Below are 19,193 nucleotides of genomic sequence, written 5' to 3'. Positions count from 1 at the left end.
AAATCCTAGGGCTTCCCTGGTGGCACAGTGGTTGAGAGTCTGCCTGCCGATGCAGGGGACGCGGGTTCGTGCCCCGGTTTGGGAAGATCCCACATGCCGCGGAGCGGCTGGGCCCATGAGCCATGGCCGCTGAGCCTGCGCGTCCGGAGCCTGTGCTCCGCAACGGGAGAGGCCACAACAGTGAGAGGCCCGCGTACCACAAAAAAAAAAAAAAAAAACTTGACAAGTCTAAATTTAAGTCATTTATTTTGGTGAAATAATATTTATGGGAATTTCTCCCTAAATTTCTGTCTACCTACTGGTGAGGTAAAAGGGATACAAATTCATATTTTTCTGCCACAGATGTACCACAGACACTGCCCTCACAAAGTAATCAGTAATCAGTAAAAAACATGATTTCCCACACACAAAATTTCCCTAAATCAATAACAGCTAGGAAAATCTTTTAAGAATTTATCTTTTAACTATTTAGCCTATATTAAGTAAAACTGGATTAGTGCCAAATGTCTTTTCCAAAGACCAAACTGTCCTCCTAAGATCGTAACACTTTTCATTAAGATAATTAAACGTCACTTAGCAACTCACAGTATTATCATAATGATAGTTTAAAATGAATTTGTGGGGACTTCCCTGGTGGTACAGTGGTTAGGAATCCACCTGCCAATGCAGGGGACACAGGCTCGAGCCCTGGTCCAGGAAGATCCCACATGCCGTGGAGCAACTAACCCCGTTGAAGCCCACGTGCCTAGAGCCCGTGCTCCGCAACAAGAGAAGCCACTGCAACGAGAAGCCTGCACACTGCAACGAAGAGTAGCCCCAGCTCGCCAAAACTAGAGAAAGCCCGTGCGCAGCAACAGACCCAATGCAGCCAAAAATAAATAAAATTTTAAAAAAATAAAATTAAATAAATTTGCTTGGTGGTGGTGGCAGTGGCAGTGGCAGTGGCGGTGGGTGGGTGGGTGAGAGGGAGGGAGGGAGAGAGGGAGGGAGGGAGAAAACAAGGGGCCAAGCCTACCTGAACCAAGTGGAGAGGAGCCCACACTAAGACTCTGCACACTCCCATTCCTGAGCGGCGTGGGGGATTTCTGGAGACTAGAGCTGGTTACACTTCCTGCAGCTGACGCTACAGATGACGTTGGTGAAGCAGAAGAAACTGAGAGATGAGAAACATTCTCTTGACTTTTGTTTCCTTTGGGTCTACCAGGCCCATGCTTACTTTGTTTATTTCCTTTTCTTTTCTTTTCCTTTACAGTTTCTTCTTCTATGCCAGAAGTTTGAGCCCGCTTATATCCTGCTGTAGGAAGACTGGAATTACCCAAATCTCCAGGTGAATTTTCAAAGTTTTTAGGCTGCGGAATAACAGCTGAGGTTGAAGGGAGACCAATTATGGAACTAAAACTATTTACCCCCCCTTCCTGGCTTCCAGACTCTCCTTTATGTACATCTTTGGTTGATGATGACTGTTGGGAGTGAGTGTAACTGTCATTACGCAGATCTGAGTCTGTAAAGCTCAAGAAATCCTGGGGAGACTGTACTGAACTTCCCGAAGATGATTTTACACTGCCTGGAGTTCCTGAAAAACTGCCTGTAGTGGGGGAAAAAAAAAAATGGGGTAGGAAAAGAAAAAATTGGATGCAAAAGTTCCCATGAGCAGTAGAAATGACACAATCATCAAAAAGAGAGGATGAAAAAAATTATAAAACTTAGGACATCAGTATGTAACAAAGCTAGATTTTTTAAGGATTATTACTGAAATCAAGTTTATCTATAAAATTATGTTTTAAAAATACTTTTTATAGTTATTAAACTGAATATTAACTCTTGAATTATATGCTATTACTTGTACAATTACCAAGATATAAGATGTGCTGTATTTAACCTACCTTTTACCATGGCAGCATTCCTCTACTCTCCCCCAAATGCCTTGTGTATGCTTGAGGAAGGACCAAAGAAAAGCGAAGTCTCAAGGAGACTCTGAAATGACTATGATTGAACTCTGCATGGCTTTGGGAACTTCCTTTCTTGCAATTATTGAAGGTATGATTATAAATGTTCCCAACATACAATAAGATCCAAAAGATGTTGCTCAGGTCGTAAGTTCTGAGTTTTAACTTCAAGATAATGTTGGCGAATGTTATCTTTCAGTTATATCTACCCCACCAAAACACGGATCTGATATAATCATCATCATATGGAACCTAATCTATATAACTCACATTCTCCCAGTCCACCTCCCACGGAGATGCATAAAGAAAAGAAACCAGCCACTTATATTCTGCTATTGCTTTTATGAAAGTAAAATCATAGGAGGGGCACCTCTCATGAATCTCTCACAACTGCTTATTTTTTCCCCACTCTTTAAAGAATATTAGTAAGCCCACCGTGCCATTATGAGATATAAAAACCTCAAGGTTCTTATTTACCAGGTTAAAACTAATGGCTGGGCTGAAACAAATTCGATCCACCATCCCACTTCATCAAACACTCTCGCCACGCTTGCCAAATGAAGTAACAAGTGTTTAGACTCAGTTTTGACCAACATCTATTGTGTTTCATAAAACTAAACTATGTCATGTTTTACCTAATGTCTTCAAGAAACGAAAGCTCAAAATAAAGTGTTCTGTTGGCAGTGGAAAGGAAATTCCAAGCTAAGTGTTAAATTTTACTGTAGAGAACATTCGTAAGTAATCACACATAAATCTGCCTAAATATTTACAAAGATATTTTTTCCCTACACATAAGAAATAATTTTTTTAACTAAAGTCTCAAGGTTTTGGTTTTTAAATTTTAAGCTCTTCTAAAATGGCTCATTAAAAAAAATTAATAGTTCTAAAATTTAACTCCTTCAAGAGAATATCTGCCTTATTAATCTACAAAATTACTTGTACTGATGTGACCATTTTCAGGCCATTTCTGTGTAAAAAAAATATATACATATTAAGAAGCCATTTACATTACATCAATCATTTAAGGATAACTGCAATTTGCCACTTAATTAACAGCTATAAAGAAGTTCTTTATTATCCATTCTGATCTGTCACCATCTGTTTTTTTTTCTGCACATTTTTGTTTTTACAGCTGGTGTTAAAAGCTCACGACAGCATAGCAAATACTTTAAAACACTTAGTATACACAATATTTTAAATGTGTATTTTCTAAAATTCACATACTACCTGCAATTTAAAAAAAAAAATTACCTTAAATGCCCTACCTTTAAATTTCAACTTTTAAAACTTTTCAGGATATTACTTCAGATATAAAAACATAACACGTTCTCTACCATATCTTAACAGAAGCAGGGAAAGACTCTCCAATATTGTGAAATTTAAGAAAATGAGAGCTCGCTTTTCTAAATGAATTAGTACTTCAAAGATAACATTAAAAACTCAATGCAATTTTACAAGTACAAAATAAGGTCTTAGTTATAGAGAAGAGATGACTGAATTCTGCTAATCACATTCAAAACGTGAATGAAGTTACATTAAAACTTTGTTTTACAGGAATTCCCTGGTGGTCCAGTGGTTAGGACTTGGCACTTTCACTGCCGTGGCCCAGGTTTGATCCCTGGTCAGGGAACTAAGATCCCGAAACCCAGGTGGCAAAAACAAACAAACAAAAAAACCAAAAACTACAGTTTTACTATTTGTTTTCCAAAGTATCATAAAAATAATATACAGTAAATTTATTAAACATAAAACAGCAAATTTAGCATTTCATTTCTTTTCTACTTGTCTTTTTGTTATATGAGGCAAAAAGAAAAAAAAAATCTAGGACTTGAAAATCTTGAAGCACAAAATAACTTAGTTTAAAAATATATGAATATACTTTTTAATGAAGAGGTCAGCAGACAGCATCTCTCTACATATTCAAATTATGTCCTGGTAGATTATGGGCATAATTTTTATTGTCAGCAAAAGCTTTAACAGGGTAAAGAAAAGGACAACTTTTTCCCTCATTTACTCCTAGGGGACAAAGGGCTGGGGTGGGGGCGAGGGAGAGGAGGCCTTTATTTTACTAAATGTATTTGTCTCGAACAGTTTTAGCACTTACATTTCTCAACATATTTATTTCAAAATAAAAACCTAGAACATTGGGCTAATGTATTCTAAGGTTTAGCTGAGTTATTTTGTTCTCCATAAAACAGACTTGTCATATAAAACACAAAATGCCTAGTTAATTCTGAATATCAGTTAAACAACAAATTATTTTTCAGTATAAGTATGTCCCAAATAAATGCATGGGACACACACTGAAAAAAATAATTTGTTGTTTAACTAAAACTCAAAACTAGCTGGGCATCCTGTACATACAGCAGCCATAATTACCAAAAGATATGTAGGCTGAGCAGAATTCTACTTTCATCTTCAAGCTTTATAATAAATGCATTAATAATCAGCAAGTATTATTTACCGAGAACTATTTAGCTCCCCTAAAAATTACTGAGTACTTATTCACTTATTGAAAATGTATACCTTAACCGTTTTAGTGTTCAACGGGAAAAGACAAATAATAACAATTTATAAATTAGAATGACTTTTCTGTTGAGCAGAAAGGAAAGGAAAACTCCAGCTTTTATTGTTTTTCTCCTCAGACTTAAACTTTATTCCACATCTATTTAAACATTAAAAAAAATTACAGTTCAACTTTAGCAGCACAGGTCATAACACAAAAAGAAAGCAAAGTTCCCAGAAACATTTGAAGAAGGAATACTAGTCTTTAAAGTAATCTTACTATAGCAACTAATCATAAAATAATCTCTAATTATCCAATAGTTATAAGTAAAAGGTAAATTCTTTTATAAAACTTAACTACTATTGATCATCACAAGAACAAGTATTTCAACTAAAATATCATAATTAATACCTTGCTGGAAAGGACTAGCTGCTGATACAGTCGTTCCTGGATTTCTTCCACCAGGCTTTCTTCCCCTTTGACCTGAGCTGTGAGCTGAAGATTTCTTCCCTTTGCCCTCTGACCCTCTAGCCTCTGAAACATCTTTTGCACTAGTAGTGTGCGCAGAGACTTCCTGGAAATTTGCATTTGTAAATCGTGCTGCAGTATCTTCCAAGCGCTTCAATGATCCAGATATAGAGTTGCTGCTAGTGCTTGTATAAGTCTAACATTTTGATTGAGAAAGGAAGTAAAAGGAAAAAGAACTGATTACAATTTGGCTACAGGGGGAAAAAAAGATGGCACATTAATAATAAATAATTATTGGACTTGAAAGATAAACATATGAAAGTTTCAGTTATAAAAACATGTCACTCTAAGAAAATCATGTAAGAACAATTTAGAGTCTGGTACAAATATTTCTTTTAAAAATGTAGATAATTTATAATATGACTGAGCATCAAATTGCAGCGATTAGTAAAAGTACATATTAGTTGTTTTTATTAAGTGACACACAGTAAGTAATACAGAAGATACTTGTTTCTCAAGCAACATAATTTTCAACAAGAACAATCTACTTCTTAGACATGAAATTAAAATCAGCTTTAGTGTTCATCACTGAAAGGCAACAACTAGAGAGAAGTAAGGTACTACAATTTCACTACTGGACTATATCCTTGATATTATACAGATCTAGCATAGGTCAGAGCAAGAATTTTTTAAATTCAGATGAAGGCTGCTTTTCAAAAGAGAAATATTTAAAACCTTGAAACAGAAAAGATTTCTTCCCAGTATTAAGTTGAGGAAACAGTTACATTTTGCAGTTAAGATTTCTAAAAAAATTAAAAGTACAATTATACCATAAAATTGATTCACAATCACCCCCTATAATTAGTTATGGTAGGGAAACAAAGCAAGATAAAGACAAACTTAAACAGTTTCCAGTTTTTAATAATCATTTTAATATAAGGTGCATGCAAATAATGACAAATTAAATGACTATTAAAGTGTGATGCCAGATGTAAATTAATCAACATGCTTTGAAATTAAAGATTTATATGGGGGCTTCCCTGGTGGCGCAGTGGTTGAGAATCTGCCTGCGAATGCAGGGGACACGGGTTCAAGCCCTGGTCTGGGAAGATCCCACATGCCGCGGAGCAACTAGGCCCGTGAGCCACAACTACTGAGCCTGCGTGTCTAGAGCCTGTGCTCCACAACAAGAGAGACCGCGACAGTGAGAGGCCCATGCACCACAATGAAGAGTAGCCCTCACTCACTGCAACTAGAGAAAGCCCTCGCACAGAAACAAAGACCCAACACACCCAAAAATAAATTGATTAATTTTTAAAAAAAGATTTATATGGTCCAAAGGGTCAGGGATTTTTGTTGCCATTGTTAAACTGGTGTCTGAACTATAACTAGCCCTAAATTTCTGTTGAATAAATAAATAATTTTCTAATACTTCTATCTGATATCTCCAATGTAACACAAGAGAAAAATCTGAAAATATGCAAAACTGAAATCTGCCACATATTAACAACCACTCAGTACAAAACATCAGAAAAATTTTAAAAATGAAAAAGTGACAATAAAAATCAGGTTTGTTAGCAAATCAGTGTTCAGAAAAAAGGAGTAAGAGGAAACTTCAACTGTTTTGAAAACCAAATCTTTACTACTACTCTTCTGCTACTTGCCCAGTGTTGCTGCTGCACCCCACAGCATCTCACTGCCAAGAACAGATTTTCACCATCAAGTACAAGAGACATTATGATCTCATAAAAAACTAATCACTATTGTAATAAACTATAATCCACAAATAAGAAAAAGGTTTTCAAACTAAATTTCAGGAGGAAACACACTCCCATTTAACAAAACAATCATATTTAAGCTGATTAAACTTCATGGATGACTACCTTTCCCAGCCAGACAGGTCACTTTCAAAATCACCTGACACTTCACTTTTCCAATATTTTAAGTTGATCCTGAGATTTTCCAACCCACTCATTTGACCCTAGTAAAGTTTAAAAGTCATCTAAAAAAACCACAACGGTGTTCTTCATTCAAGTCCTCTATGTGTCAAATAAGGAAAAGGAGAGAAAACTGGGTAGAATACCAACAACAGAAATATGCTGTTTCCACATAACAACCTAAATTAGGGTTGGTCAATTTTCCCAGTCATTTAGTAGAATATACTGGCTTACCCCTGAAGTATAAATATGTCCATAAATCCAATGAAAACATGATATTTGGAAGAGAAGGTATTACAAAGAAAGCATTTAATGAAAATTACACAAATTTCAGTGACCAAAGTCATATTAAATAAAACCATAACATTTTATTTTTTACAAACCTCAACACCTTGTAAGTTTAAAAAAAAAAAAAAAAAAAGTACTACAGGGACTTCCCTGGTGCCACAAGTGGTTAAGAATCCATCTGCCAATGCAGAGGACACGGGTTCAAGCCCTGGTCCCGGAAGATCCCACATTCCACAGAGCAACTAAGCCTGTGTACCACAACTACTGAGCCTGCGCTCTAGAGCCCGCACGCCACAACTACTGAAGCTCGCCTGCCTAGAGCTCATGCTCCACAACAAGAGAAGCCACCACAATGAGAAGCCCACACACCACAGCGAAGAGTAGCCCTCACTCACTGCAACTAGAGAAAGCCCGCGTGCAGCAACAAAGACCCAACGCAGCCGTAAGTAAATAAATAAAATATACATAAATTTTTTTAAAAAGATACCACAGGTTTCTTAGTAAGAAAAAAAAAAACATAACAAAAATAACTTTAGCTGAAGATTCTAACAGTTAAAAAAAATTTTATACATGCCCCCAACATCACAAACCTGTTTCCTCAGTCAGTTTCACAACCTAAGTAACTCTCATAGCATTAGCATGCCATTGCTCTGAGAGCCACTATAGTGCTTAAAAATACATATTCATGTAAATTGATCATAAAATACAAACTAACTACATCAATTGGTACTCAACTAAGTAAAATATAGCCTTCCTTTTTTTTATTTTCCACTAGAGAGAATATTGGATATCTGGCTATATTGATAGTCTTTAGAGAAGTGCATAAACACTTTGTGATTTACAGGCAACTTAATGAATCTTTCAAAATAGACATCTACAATGTGTTTGATTTTTCTTTCATGGCCAACTAAAATTATTAGTCCTCAGATGAGATGCAAACCCTATATACCTACTAAATAGCATTAATTAGGAACAAAAAAATATTTCTAACTTCAAATAGAAATTTTTAGACTCATAATTAATCAAAGGCTATCAGAGGTAACCAAAGAAATAGCAGTTATTATATTTTAAAGGTATGGTTGCCTTAGGTTTTATTCTACAAGGCTCTGTAATCCATGTTTGGAAGAAGGAGGCAGAGGGAAGGAAAACAACCAATAGCTTTGCCTTTCACCAACATGGTAAAACAGAATAATGCTTGTTAAAAATTTTTTTTTAATTATATACTATTCAAGTCTCCCATAAAAGTCACATTTTTCACTAGCCCAATTCTTAGAATACAGCACAGAAACTATCAAACATGAAGCACAAAAAGAATGAAAACTTTTTAAGAGGGGAGGGGTGCCAGTAAGCTGTGGGACAACATTAAGAAACCTAATGTACATGCTATTGCAGTACCCAAAAAAAAGCAGGGGGGAGGGACTTAAAAATAATAATAGCAGGGGGAAAAAAGAAAAAAAATAAAGAAATAATAGAAAAACTATGAAATTTGATGAAAACTATAAACCTACAGATCAACTAACCCCAAGTATGAGAAACATAAAGAAAATGCCATGAATGCACATCATAATCATATGGCTTCTCGCTAAAAACCAACAATAAACAGAAAATGATAAAAGCAGCTGGGGGGGCGGTTAAATATGCCTATGTGCTAAGAAATAAGGATGAAAACAGATTTCTCATGAAAAAGATGCTAGCTAGAAAAGAGAAGAGTAAAATCTTCAATGTACTAAAAGAAACAAACTATCATTAACCTAGAATTCTATACCGAGCTAAAATACCTTTCAAAAACACAGGCAAAATAATTGTTTTTCAGATAAAAAAGCTGAAAGAACTAATCACCAGCGGTTAACACTATAGTAAATGCTAAAGGTTGTCTTTCAGGCAGGAGGAAAACAACAAAGGAAATGTGGATGTACACAAAGTAATTAAGAGCACTAGAAACAGTAATTACATGGATAAATACAGAAGATTTTTTAATTATTTAAGTCTCTTTATAAGGTAACTGATGATCTAGAGCAAAAATAATAACAATGAATTGTGAGGTTTATAAAATATGTAAAAACTTTAAAACATGACAAAAATAGGCCCAAAGCCAAAAGGGTAGCAATGGAAGTACACAGTTGTAAGGTTCTTATATAATATGTGAAATGGTATAATATCACTTGAAGGCAGACTGTGACAAGCTAAAGATATATAAACCCTAAAGCAACTAATAAAAAAATACAATTATTACTAATCAGCCAAAATGCAATCATACAAAATATTCAATGAGAAAAAAAAGAAAATAGGAAGATGAGAAATAATGGGCAAATTAAAAAGGACTAACAAAGGATAGATTTAAATACAACCATATCAATAATCACATTATATGTAAATTACCTAAACATCCCCACTGAAAGACAGAGATTGTAACAGTGAAAAAAGAAACTCAAGACTTTATGTTGTCTACAAGACACCCATTTAAAACATAAATACAGAAAGATATTAAAAGTATGGGGAACACATATCAATCTAACACTAATCCAAAGAAAGCTGAATTCACAACATTAATATCAGACAAAGTACACTTCAGAACAAGAAATATTACCAGGATAAAGAGGTCTATTAATCAAGAGGATATAAAAATCCTAAATGTTTCTGCAAATTATGAGACCTTCAAAATAAATGAAGCAAAAACTGAATAGAGAAAACAAAGAAACAGCAAAATGTATAGTTATAGTAAGAGAGGTTCATTCTTTTTCTCAATAACTGACTGAACAAATAGACCAAAAAAAATGAGGATATAAAGAAACTTAAACAATATAAGTCAACTTGACCTAACTGATATTTATAGAAAAACTTCGTACAATAAGAGCAGAATGAATACACATCCTTTTGAAAAGCACACAGAAAAACAAAATAATCCATGTTCTGTGTCATTAAGAAAATCTCAAAAAAATTTAAAATAAATTATAACACAAAGACATTAAATGAGAAATCAACAAGAAGATATGTGAAAAACCCCTAAATATTTCAAAAGTAAATAAAATGCTTCTAAGTAACCTATGGTCAAAGAAGAAATCAAAAAGAAACCTTAAGGTATTTGTTCAACTAAGTAAAAATGAAAATACAACATATAATTTGCAAGTGGAGCTTAGAACAAAGTTTTTAGCATTAAATGTCCATATTAGCACTTTCTGGTCAGCATGTAATAAGGAACTTTGAAGTCTTCATTCCATCCTAACAAGTAAAAAGCCTAACAAACTGAAAAGTCAATAACTCTTCTTAGATCCATCAGAGAAGCGAGGTCACAGAGCAAACCACTGCCACCAAAATTAGAGAGACAGACAGACAGATACAGAGAATCAGAGCGTACCCAAACAGAAATCTCTATGGCAACCAGTATCAGGGTAGGAAAACCTCAAGTATAATTGACAAATTGTTGAAGGCTCAGTGTGGACAAGTCTGAGAGATTAAAAACTCCAGGAGGGGCTTCCCTGTTGGTGCAAAGGTTAAGAATCTGCCTGCCAATGCAAGGGACATGGGTTCGAGCCCTGATCAGGGAAGATCCCCCATGCTGCGGAGCAACTAAGCCTGTGCGCCACAACTACTGAGCCCGAGCTCTAGAGCCTGGGAGTCACAACTACTGAGCCTGTGTGCCACAACTACTGAAGCCCGCGCGCCTAGAGCCCATGCTCCACAACAAGAGAAGCCACTGCAATGAGACACTCACGCACCGCAACGAAGAGTAGCCCTCGCTGACCACAACTAGAGAAAACATGTGCACAGCAACAGACCCAACACAGCCAAAAATAAATAAATAAAATATATAAATTTATTTTTTAAAAAAGATAAAGGTAAGGCAGAGATAGGTCTCATTAAAAAAAAAAAAAAAAAACCCCAAAAAAAAGAACTCCTCACACTTTTCAAGTTTTACCTCCAGGAGCTCTACCAAGTCTTGACAGTGAATACCAGAAGAAAAATATACACTCATGCTTCCAGCAGGGGAGGCAGAAAGGAACTATTCTAATATGCCAAGGTATTCTGTTCTTCTTAATAAGGCCTGTTATCAGGAGAATATATTTTACCAGAGCATAACCTGCTGAGGTTGTATCAGAGCCTCAAGTATGTGAAGGAAGGGAAATACCCAACTACAACCCCCAACAGTATCCTGTCCCAGCAAAGCAGGGTAGGGGGTGAGAATCACTTGTGAGGTTTACAGTCCAGGGGCACAGGCTCACCAAAAGACTGAGAACTAACCATAGGACTATAGAATGCTTCCTGTCCCTCTTACCATCACATTATTAAAGGCCTATTTACCACACTTCCTTTTATCCAGTAAATCATATACATCTTTTAACAAAAAACTACAAGGTGCACTAAGAGGCAAATAGACCGTGTGAAGAGAACGAACAAACATCAGAACCAAAGACAGAGATGGCACGACTGTGGGAATTACCAACCCAGAAATTTTTTAAACTATGATTAGTATGCTAAGGGTTTTAATGTAAAAAATAGACAGCATGCAACAACAGATGGATATTGTAAGCAGAAAGAAATTCTAAAAAAAATTTAAAAGGACTCTTTGAGATAAAAAAAAACCCATAACAAAAATGAAGAATTCCTTTGATGCGCTCATTAGTAGACTGGGCATGGCTATGGAAAGCATCTCAGAGAGTGAGGATATGAAAATAGAAACTTCCAAAAATAGAAAGCAAAGAGAAAAAGAAACTATGAAACAGAGAACAATATCCAAGAACCACAGGACAACTACAAAAGGTGTAACATAGGTGTAATGGGAATACCAGAAGGAAAACAAAGGAACTGAGGCAATATCTGAAGCAATAATGACTAAGAATTTAACCAAATTAATGTCAGAAACCAAATGACAGATCTAGGAAGCTCTGAGAATACCAAGCAAGATAAATGCCAAAAAGCAAGCAAGCAAACAAAAACAACACCTAGGCATATCATATTCAAAATGCAGAAAATCAAAGATAAAAGAAAAAACACTCAAAGAAGCCAGAAGGGGGGAAAGCCTTAACTACAAAAGAGCAAAGATAAGAATTACATCTGACTTCTCTTCAGAAACAATGCAAACTACGGAGTGATGTGAAATATTTAAAGTGTTGAGAGAAAAAAAACAACCTAGAATTCTGCACACTGCAAAATTATCCTGTAAGAGTGAAAGACAAAGACTTTCTCAGACAAACAAAAATTGAGGGAATTTGTTGCCAGTAGGACTGCCTTGCAAGAAATGTGAAAAGTTCTTTGGAGAGAAGGAAAATGAAACAGGTCAGAAACGTGGATTTCCATAAAAAATACCATTAGAGAATGAATCAGTGAAGGTAAAATTAAACTTTGATTTTTTTAATTCTTAATTGACCTTAACAGCTTGCTCAATGATGTATTTGATTATATAGTTTTATGCATTCATATGCTTATGTATGTTCATGTATAAGTGAAATGAATGACAGCATTGACAGAAAAGATGGGAGGGAGAAATTAGGAATATTTTGTTATTATAAGGTACTTGTGCTACCATGAAGCAGTATAGTGTTACTGAAAGACGCCTTAGATATGCCGTAAAGATATATTGCGAGCATGAGGGCAACCATGAAGGAAAACAAGTATAACTGATATATTAAGAAATGAAAAGAAAATGGAATCGTATAAGATGCTCAGTTAAAACCACAAAAGTTAGAAAACATGTGGAAGACAAAAACAGGAACAAAGACCAAGAACAAATAAAAAACAGTAACAAGTTTTGTAGATACTAACCTAACTGTATCAAAAATCATCCTAAACACAAATGGTCTAAATATGCCAATTAAAAAACAGAAATTGTCAGAGTGGATCAAAAAGCAAGACTCAGGTACAGTAAATATAGAGACACATCATGATTTAAAAAAAAATCAATGGATGGAAAAAGGTATAACATGCTATCACTAATCTAAACAAGGTAAGAACAGCTGTATTTCAGACAGAGTAGACTTCACAGCAAGGAAAGTTAACAGGGATAAACAGTGACATTATACAACAACAAAGGAATGAAGACTACAAGATGACACAACAATCCTTCATGTGTATATGCCTAAAAACAAAACATTAAATACATGAGGCAGGGACTTCCCTGGTGGCACAGTAGTTCAGAAATGAAAGATGGAACATTAACTACAGATCTCATGGACATTAAGGGATAATCAAGGAATTTTACACACAAAAAGAAACAGACAATCTGAACAGACCTATATCTATTAAAGAAATTTAATTAATAATTAAGCATCCCACCAAAACACACAAAGCACCAGGACCAGATGGGTTCACTGTTAAATTCTACAAAATTCTTAAGGAAAAAAATTATACCAGTTCTCTACAACCTCTTCCAGAAAACAGAAGCAGAAGAAATAATTCCTAACTCTCTCTATGAGGACAGCAATACTATATCAAAACAGATAAAGACATTATAAGAAAGAAAACACAGAATAATATCACTCATGAAATAGATGCAAAAATTCTCTACAAAGTATTGGCAAATCAAACCCAAAAATGTATAAAAAGAATTATAGAGACTTGCAAGATGGCGGAGGAGTAAGATGTGGAGATCACCTTCCTCCCGACAAATACATCAGAAATACGTCTACACGTGGAACAACTACAGAACACCTACTGAACGCTGGCAGAAGACCTCAGACCTCCCAAAAGGCAAGAAACGCCCCATGTACCAGGGTAGGGAAAAGAAAACAACGAAAAACAGAGACAAAAGAATAGGGGTGGGATCTGCACCACTGGGACAGAGCTGTGAAGGAGGAAAAGTTTCCACACACTAGGAAGGTCCTTCACTGGTGGTGACAGGGGCTGCTGGGGTCGAAGCTTCAGAGCCAAAGACGAGAACACAGCAACAGGGGTGCAGAGGGCAAAGTGGAGAGGCTGCCACACAGAGGATTGGTGCGGACCGGAACTCACCAGCCCGAGAGGCTTGTCTGCTTACCCGCCGGGGCGGGCGGGGCTGGGAGTTGAGGCTTGGGCTTCGGTCGGTCGGAGCGCTGGGAGCGGGAGGACTGGGGTTGGCAGCGTGAACACAGCCTGCAGGGGATTAGTGCACCACGGCTAGACGGGAGGGAGTCCGGGGAAAAGTCTGGATCTGCCTAAGAGGCAAGAGACCATTGTTTCGGGGTGCGCGAGGAGAGGGGATTCAGAGCACCGCCTAAACAAGCTCCAGGGATGGGCGCAAGCCACCGCTATCAGCACGGACACCAGAGATGGGCGTGAGATGCTAAGGCTGCTGGTGCAGGCACCAAGAAGCCTGTGTGCAAGCACATGTCACTATCCACACCTCCCCTCCTGGAGCCTGTGCAGCCCGCCACTGCCAGGGTCCCGTGATCCAGGGACAACTTCCCCGGGAGAATGCACGGCGCGCCTCAGGCTAGTGCAACGTCACGCTGGCCTCTGCCGCCTCAGGCTCTCCCCGCATCCGCACCCCTCCCTCCCCCAAGCCTGAGTGAGCCAGAGCCCCCTAATCAGCTGCTCCATTAACCCTGTCCTGTCTGGATGGGGAACAGATGCCCTCAGGCGACCTACACGCAGAGGCGGGGCCAAGTCCAAAGCTGAACCCTGGGAGCTACGAAGAAGAGAAAGGGAAATTTCTCCCACCAGCCTCAGGAGCAGCTGAATAAATCTCCACAATCAACTTAAGGTACCTGCATCTGTGGAATACCTGAATAGACAAAGAATCATCCCAAATGGAGGCGGTGGACTTTGGGAGCAACTGTAGACTTGGACTTTGCTTTCTGCATCTAATTCCTTTATGATTTTATGTTTATCTTAGTTTAATATTTAGAGTTTAATATTCAGACTTTCTTATCACTGGTAGATTTGTTTACTGACTTGGTTGCTCTCTTCCTTTTTTTTTATATACAGATATATATTTTTTTCATTTTTCACTTTTAGTGAGAGTGTATGTGTATGCTTCTTTGTGTGATTCTGTCTGTATAGCTTTGCTTTTACCATTTGTCCTAGGGTTCTGTCTGTTTTTCTTTTTTTTTTAAGTATACTTTTTAGTGCTTGTTATCATTGGTGGATTTGTTTATTGGTTTGGTTGCTCTCTTCTTTCTTTTTTTAATTTTTTTTATTTTTAATAATTTTTTTATTTTAATAACTATTATTTTTTTCTTTCTTTTTTTTTCCTCCCTTTTCTTCTGAGCGTGTGGCTGAAAGGGTCTTCATGATCTCGACAGGTGTCAGGCCGATGCCTCTGAGGTGGGAGAGCCAAGTTCAGGACATTGCTCCATCAAAGACCTCCCAGCTCCACATAATATCAAACAGTGAAAGCTCTCCCAGAGACCTCCATCTCAACGCTAAGACCCAGCTCCACTCAGCGACCAGCAAGCTACAGTGCTAGACACCGTATGCCAAACAACTAGCAAGACAGGAACATAGCCCCACCCATTAGCAGAGAGGCTGCCTAAAATCATAATAAGGTCACAGACAACCCAAAACACACCACCTGATGCGGTCCTGCCAACCACAAAGACAAGATCCAGCCACATCCACCATAACACAGGCACCAGTCCCCTCCATGAGGAAGCCTACATAACCCACTGAACCAACCTTACACACTGGGGGCAGACACCAAAAACAACGGGAATTACGAACCTGCAGCCTGTGAAAAGGAGACCCAAAAGAGAAACACACAGCAGATGAAGGAGCAAGGTAAAACCCACCAGACCAAAGAAATGAAGAGGAAATAGGCAGTCTACCTGAAAAAGAATTAAGAGTAATGAAAGTAAAGATCATCCAATCTTGGAAATAGAATGGAGAAAATACAAGAAAACTTTAACAAGGACCCAGAAGAACAAAAGAGCAAAAAACAATGATGAACAACACCATAAATGAAATTAAAAATTCTCTAGAAGGAATCAACAGCGGAATAACTGAGGTAGAAGAACGGATACGTGACCTGGAAGATAAAATAGTGGAAATAACTACCACAGAGCCGAACAAAGAAAAAATAATGAACAGAATTGAGGGCAGTCTGAGACACCTCTGGGACAACATTAAACACACCAACATTCTAATTACAGGGGTCCCAGAAGAAGAGAAAAAGAAAGAGACTGAGAAAATATTTGAAGAGATTATAGTTGAAAATTTCCCTAATATGGGAAAGCTAACAGTCAATCAAGTCCAGGTAGCACAGAGACTCCTATACAGGATAAATCCAAGGAAAAACATTCCAAGACACATATTAATCAAACTATCAAAAATAAATACAAAGAAAAAACATTAAAAGCAGTAAGGGAAAAAAATAACATACAAGGGAATCCCCATAAGGTTAACAGCTGATCTTTCAGCAGAAACTCTGCAAGCCAGAAGGGAGTGGCAGACATATTTAAAGTGATGAAAGGGAAAAATCTACAACCAAGATTACTCTACCCAGCAAAGATCTCGTTCAGATGTGACGGAGAAATTAAAACCTTTACAGACAAGCAAAAGCTAAGAGAATTCAGCACCACAAAACCAGCTTTACAACAAATGCAAAAGGAACTTCTCTAGACAGAAAACACAAGAGAAGGAAAAGACCTACAAAAACAAACCCAAAACAATTAAGAAAATGGTCATAGGAACATACATACCCATAACTACCTTAAATGTAAATGGATTAAATGCTCCAACAAAAAGACACAGACTGGCTGAATGGATACAAAAACAAGACCTGTACATATGCTGTCTACATGAGACCCACTTCAGACCTAGGGACACGTACAGACTGAAAGTGAGGGGGTGGAAAAAGATATTCTGTGCAAATGGAAATCAAAAGAAAGCTGGAGTAGCGATTCTCGTATCAGGCTAAATAGACTAAAATAAAGACTACTACAAGCGAAAAAGAAGGACACTACATAATGATCAAGGGATCAATCCAAGAAGAAAACGTAACAATTGTAAATATTTATGCACCCAACATAGGAGCACCTCAATACATAAGGCAAATGCTAACAGCCATAAAAGGGGAAATTGACAGTAACAGGATAAAAAGAGGGGAATTTAACACCCCACTTTCACCAATGGACAGATAATCCAAAATGAAAATAAACAAACACAAGCTTTAAATGATACGTTACACAGGATGGACTTAATCGATATTTATAGGACACTCCATCTAAAAACAACAGAATACAGTTTCTTCTCAAGAGCTCATGGAGCATTCTGCAGGCTAGATCATATCTTGGATCACAAATCAACCCTTGGTAAATTTAAGAAAATTGAAATCGTATCAAATATCTATTGCGACCACAACGCTATGAGACTAGATATCAATTACAGAAAAAAAATCTGTAAAAAATAAAAACACATGGAGGCTAAACAATATACTACTAAATAACCAGGAGATCACTGAAGAAATCAAAGAGGAAATCAAAAAATACCTAGAAACAAATGACAATGAAAACACAACGACCCAAAACCTATGGGATGTGGCAAAAGCAGTTCTAAGAGGGAAGTTTATAGCAATAAAATCCTACCTCAGGAAACAAGAAACATCTCAAATAAACAACCTAACCTTACACCTAAAGCAATTAAAGAAAGAAGAACAAAAAAAAAACCCAAAGTTAGCAGAAGGAAAGAAATCATAAAGATCAGATCAGAAATAAATGAAAAGGAAGTGAAGGAAATGGTAGCAAAGATCAATAAAACTAAAAGCTGGTTCTTCGAGAAGATAAACAAAATTGATAAACCATTAGCCAGACTCATCAAGAAAAGAAGGGAGAAGACTCAAATCAACAGAATTAGAAATGAAAAAGGAGAAGTAACAACTGACACTGCAGAAATACAAAGGATCATGAGAGATTACTACAAAAGCTCTAGGCTAATAAAATGGACAACCTGGAAGAAATGGACAAATTCTTAGAAATACACAACCTGCCAAGACTGAATCAGGAAGAAATAGAAAATATGAACAGACCAATCACAAGCACTGAAATTGAAACTGTGATTAAAAATCCTCCAACAAACAAAAGCCCAGGACCAGATGGCTTCACAGGTGAATTCTTTCAAACATTTAGAGAAGAGCTAACACCTATCCTTCTCAAACTCTTCCAAAATATAGCAGAGGGAGGAACACTCCCAAACTCATTCTACGAGGCCACTATCACCCTGATACCAAAATCAGACAAGGATGTCACAAAGAAAGAAAACTACAGGCCAATATCACTGATGAACATAGATGCAAAAATCCTCCACAAAATACTAGCAAACAGATCCAACAGCACATTAAAAGGATCATACACCATGATCAAGTGGGGTTTATTCCAGGAATGCAAGGATTCTTCAATATACGCAGATCAATCAATGTGATACACCACATTAACAAATTGAAGGAGAAAAACCATATGGTCATCTCAATAGATGCAGAGAAAGCTTTCGACAAAATTCAACACCCATTTATGATAAAAACCCTGCAGAAAGTAGGCATAGAGGGAACTTTCCTCAACACAATAAAGGCCACATATGACAAACCCACAGCCAATATCATCCTCAATGGTGAAAAACTGAAAGCATTTCCACTAAGATCAGGAACAAGACAAGGTTGCCCACTCTCACCACTCTTATTCAACATAGTTTTGGAAGTTTTAGCCACAGCAATCAGAGAAGAAAAGGAAATAAAAGGAATCCAAATCGGAAAAGAAGAAGTAAAACTGTCACTGTTTGCAGATGACATGATACTATACATAGAGAATCCTAAGGATGCTACCAGAAAACTACTAGAGCTAATCAATGAATTTGGTAAAGTAGTGGGATACAAAATTAATGCACAGAAATCTCTGGCATTCCTATACACTAATGATGAAAAAATCTGAAAGTGAAATCAAGAAAACACTCCCGTTTACCATTTCAACAAAAAGAATAAAATATCTAGGAATAAACCTACCTAAGGAGACAAAAGACCTGTATGCAGAAAATTATAAGACACTGATGAAAGAAATTAAAGATGATACAAATAGGTGGAGAGATGTACCATGTTCTTGGATTGGAAGAATCAACATTGTGAAAATGACTCTACTACCCAAAGCAATC

At 36.9% G+C, this 19,193-nt stretch overlaps 1 protein-coding gene and 1 non-coding gene across 20 annotated transcripts in view; one reads left to right on the top strand and one right to left on the bottom strand.

The window, feature by feature from the left end:
- Positions 1–19,193, bottom strand: part of MLLT10 (MLLT10 histone lysine methyltransferase DOT1L cofactor) — a 249,150-nt gene that overhangs the window by 80,131 nt on the left and 149,826 nt on the right. For 16 of the 19 annotated variants that reach the window (XR_012330414.1, XR_004525403.2, XR_004525404.2 and 13 more), the window contains 2 exons: positions 4,864–5,116; positions 1,016–1,585 (listed from right to left, as the gene is read on the bottom strand). Coding sequence is in view for 16 of the 19 variants with exons in the window: in XM_073801642.1 (XP_073657743.1) it covers positions 1,016–1,585; positions 4,864–5,116 (823 nt within the window). In the remaining 3 variants the exon portion in view is untranslated. The remainder of the gene's footprint in view (positions 1–1,015; positions 1,586–4,863; positions 5,117–19,193) is intronic. The other 3 variants (XM_033852432.2, XM_073801644.1, XM_033852433.2) reach the window with 1 other exon arrangement.
- TRNAE-UUC (transfer RNA glutamic acid (anticodon UUC)) lies at positions 3,505–3,576 on the top strand. Its single transcript has one exon. It is a non-coding gene; the product is annotated as a tRNA-Glu (tRNA).

Source organism: Tursiops truncatus, chromosome 2 (genome assembly GCF_011762595.2).
Source record: "Tursiops truncatus isolate mTurTru1 chromosome 2, mTurTru1.mat.Y, whole genome shotgun sequence".
NCBI lineage: Eukaryota > Metazoa > Chordata > Mammalia > Artiodactyla > Delphinidae > Tursiops > Tursiops truncatus.
This window is presented reverse-complemented; position numbering and strand designations above follow the sequence as displayed.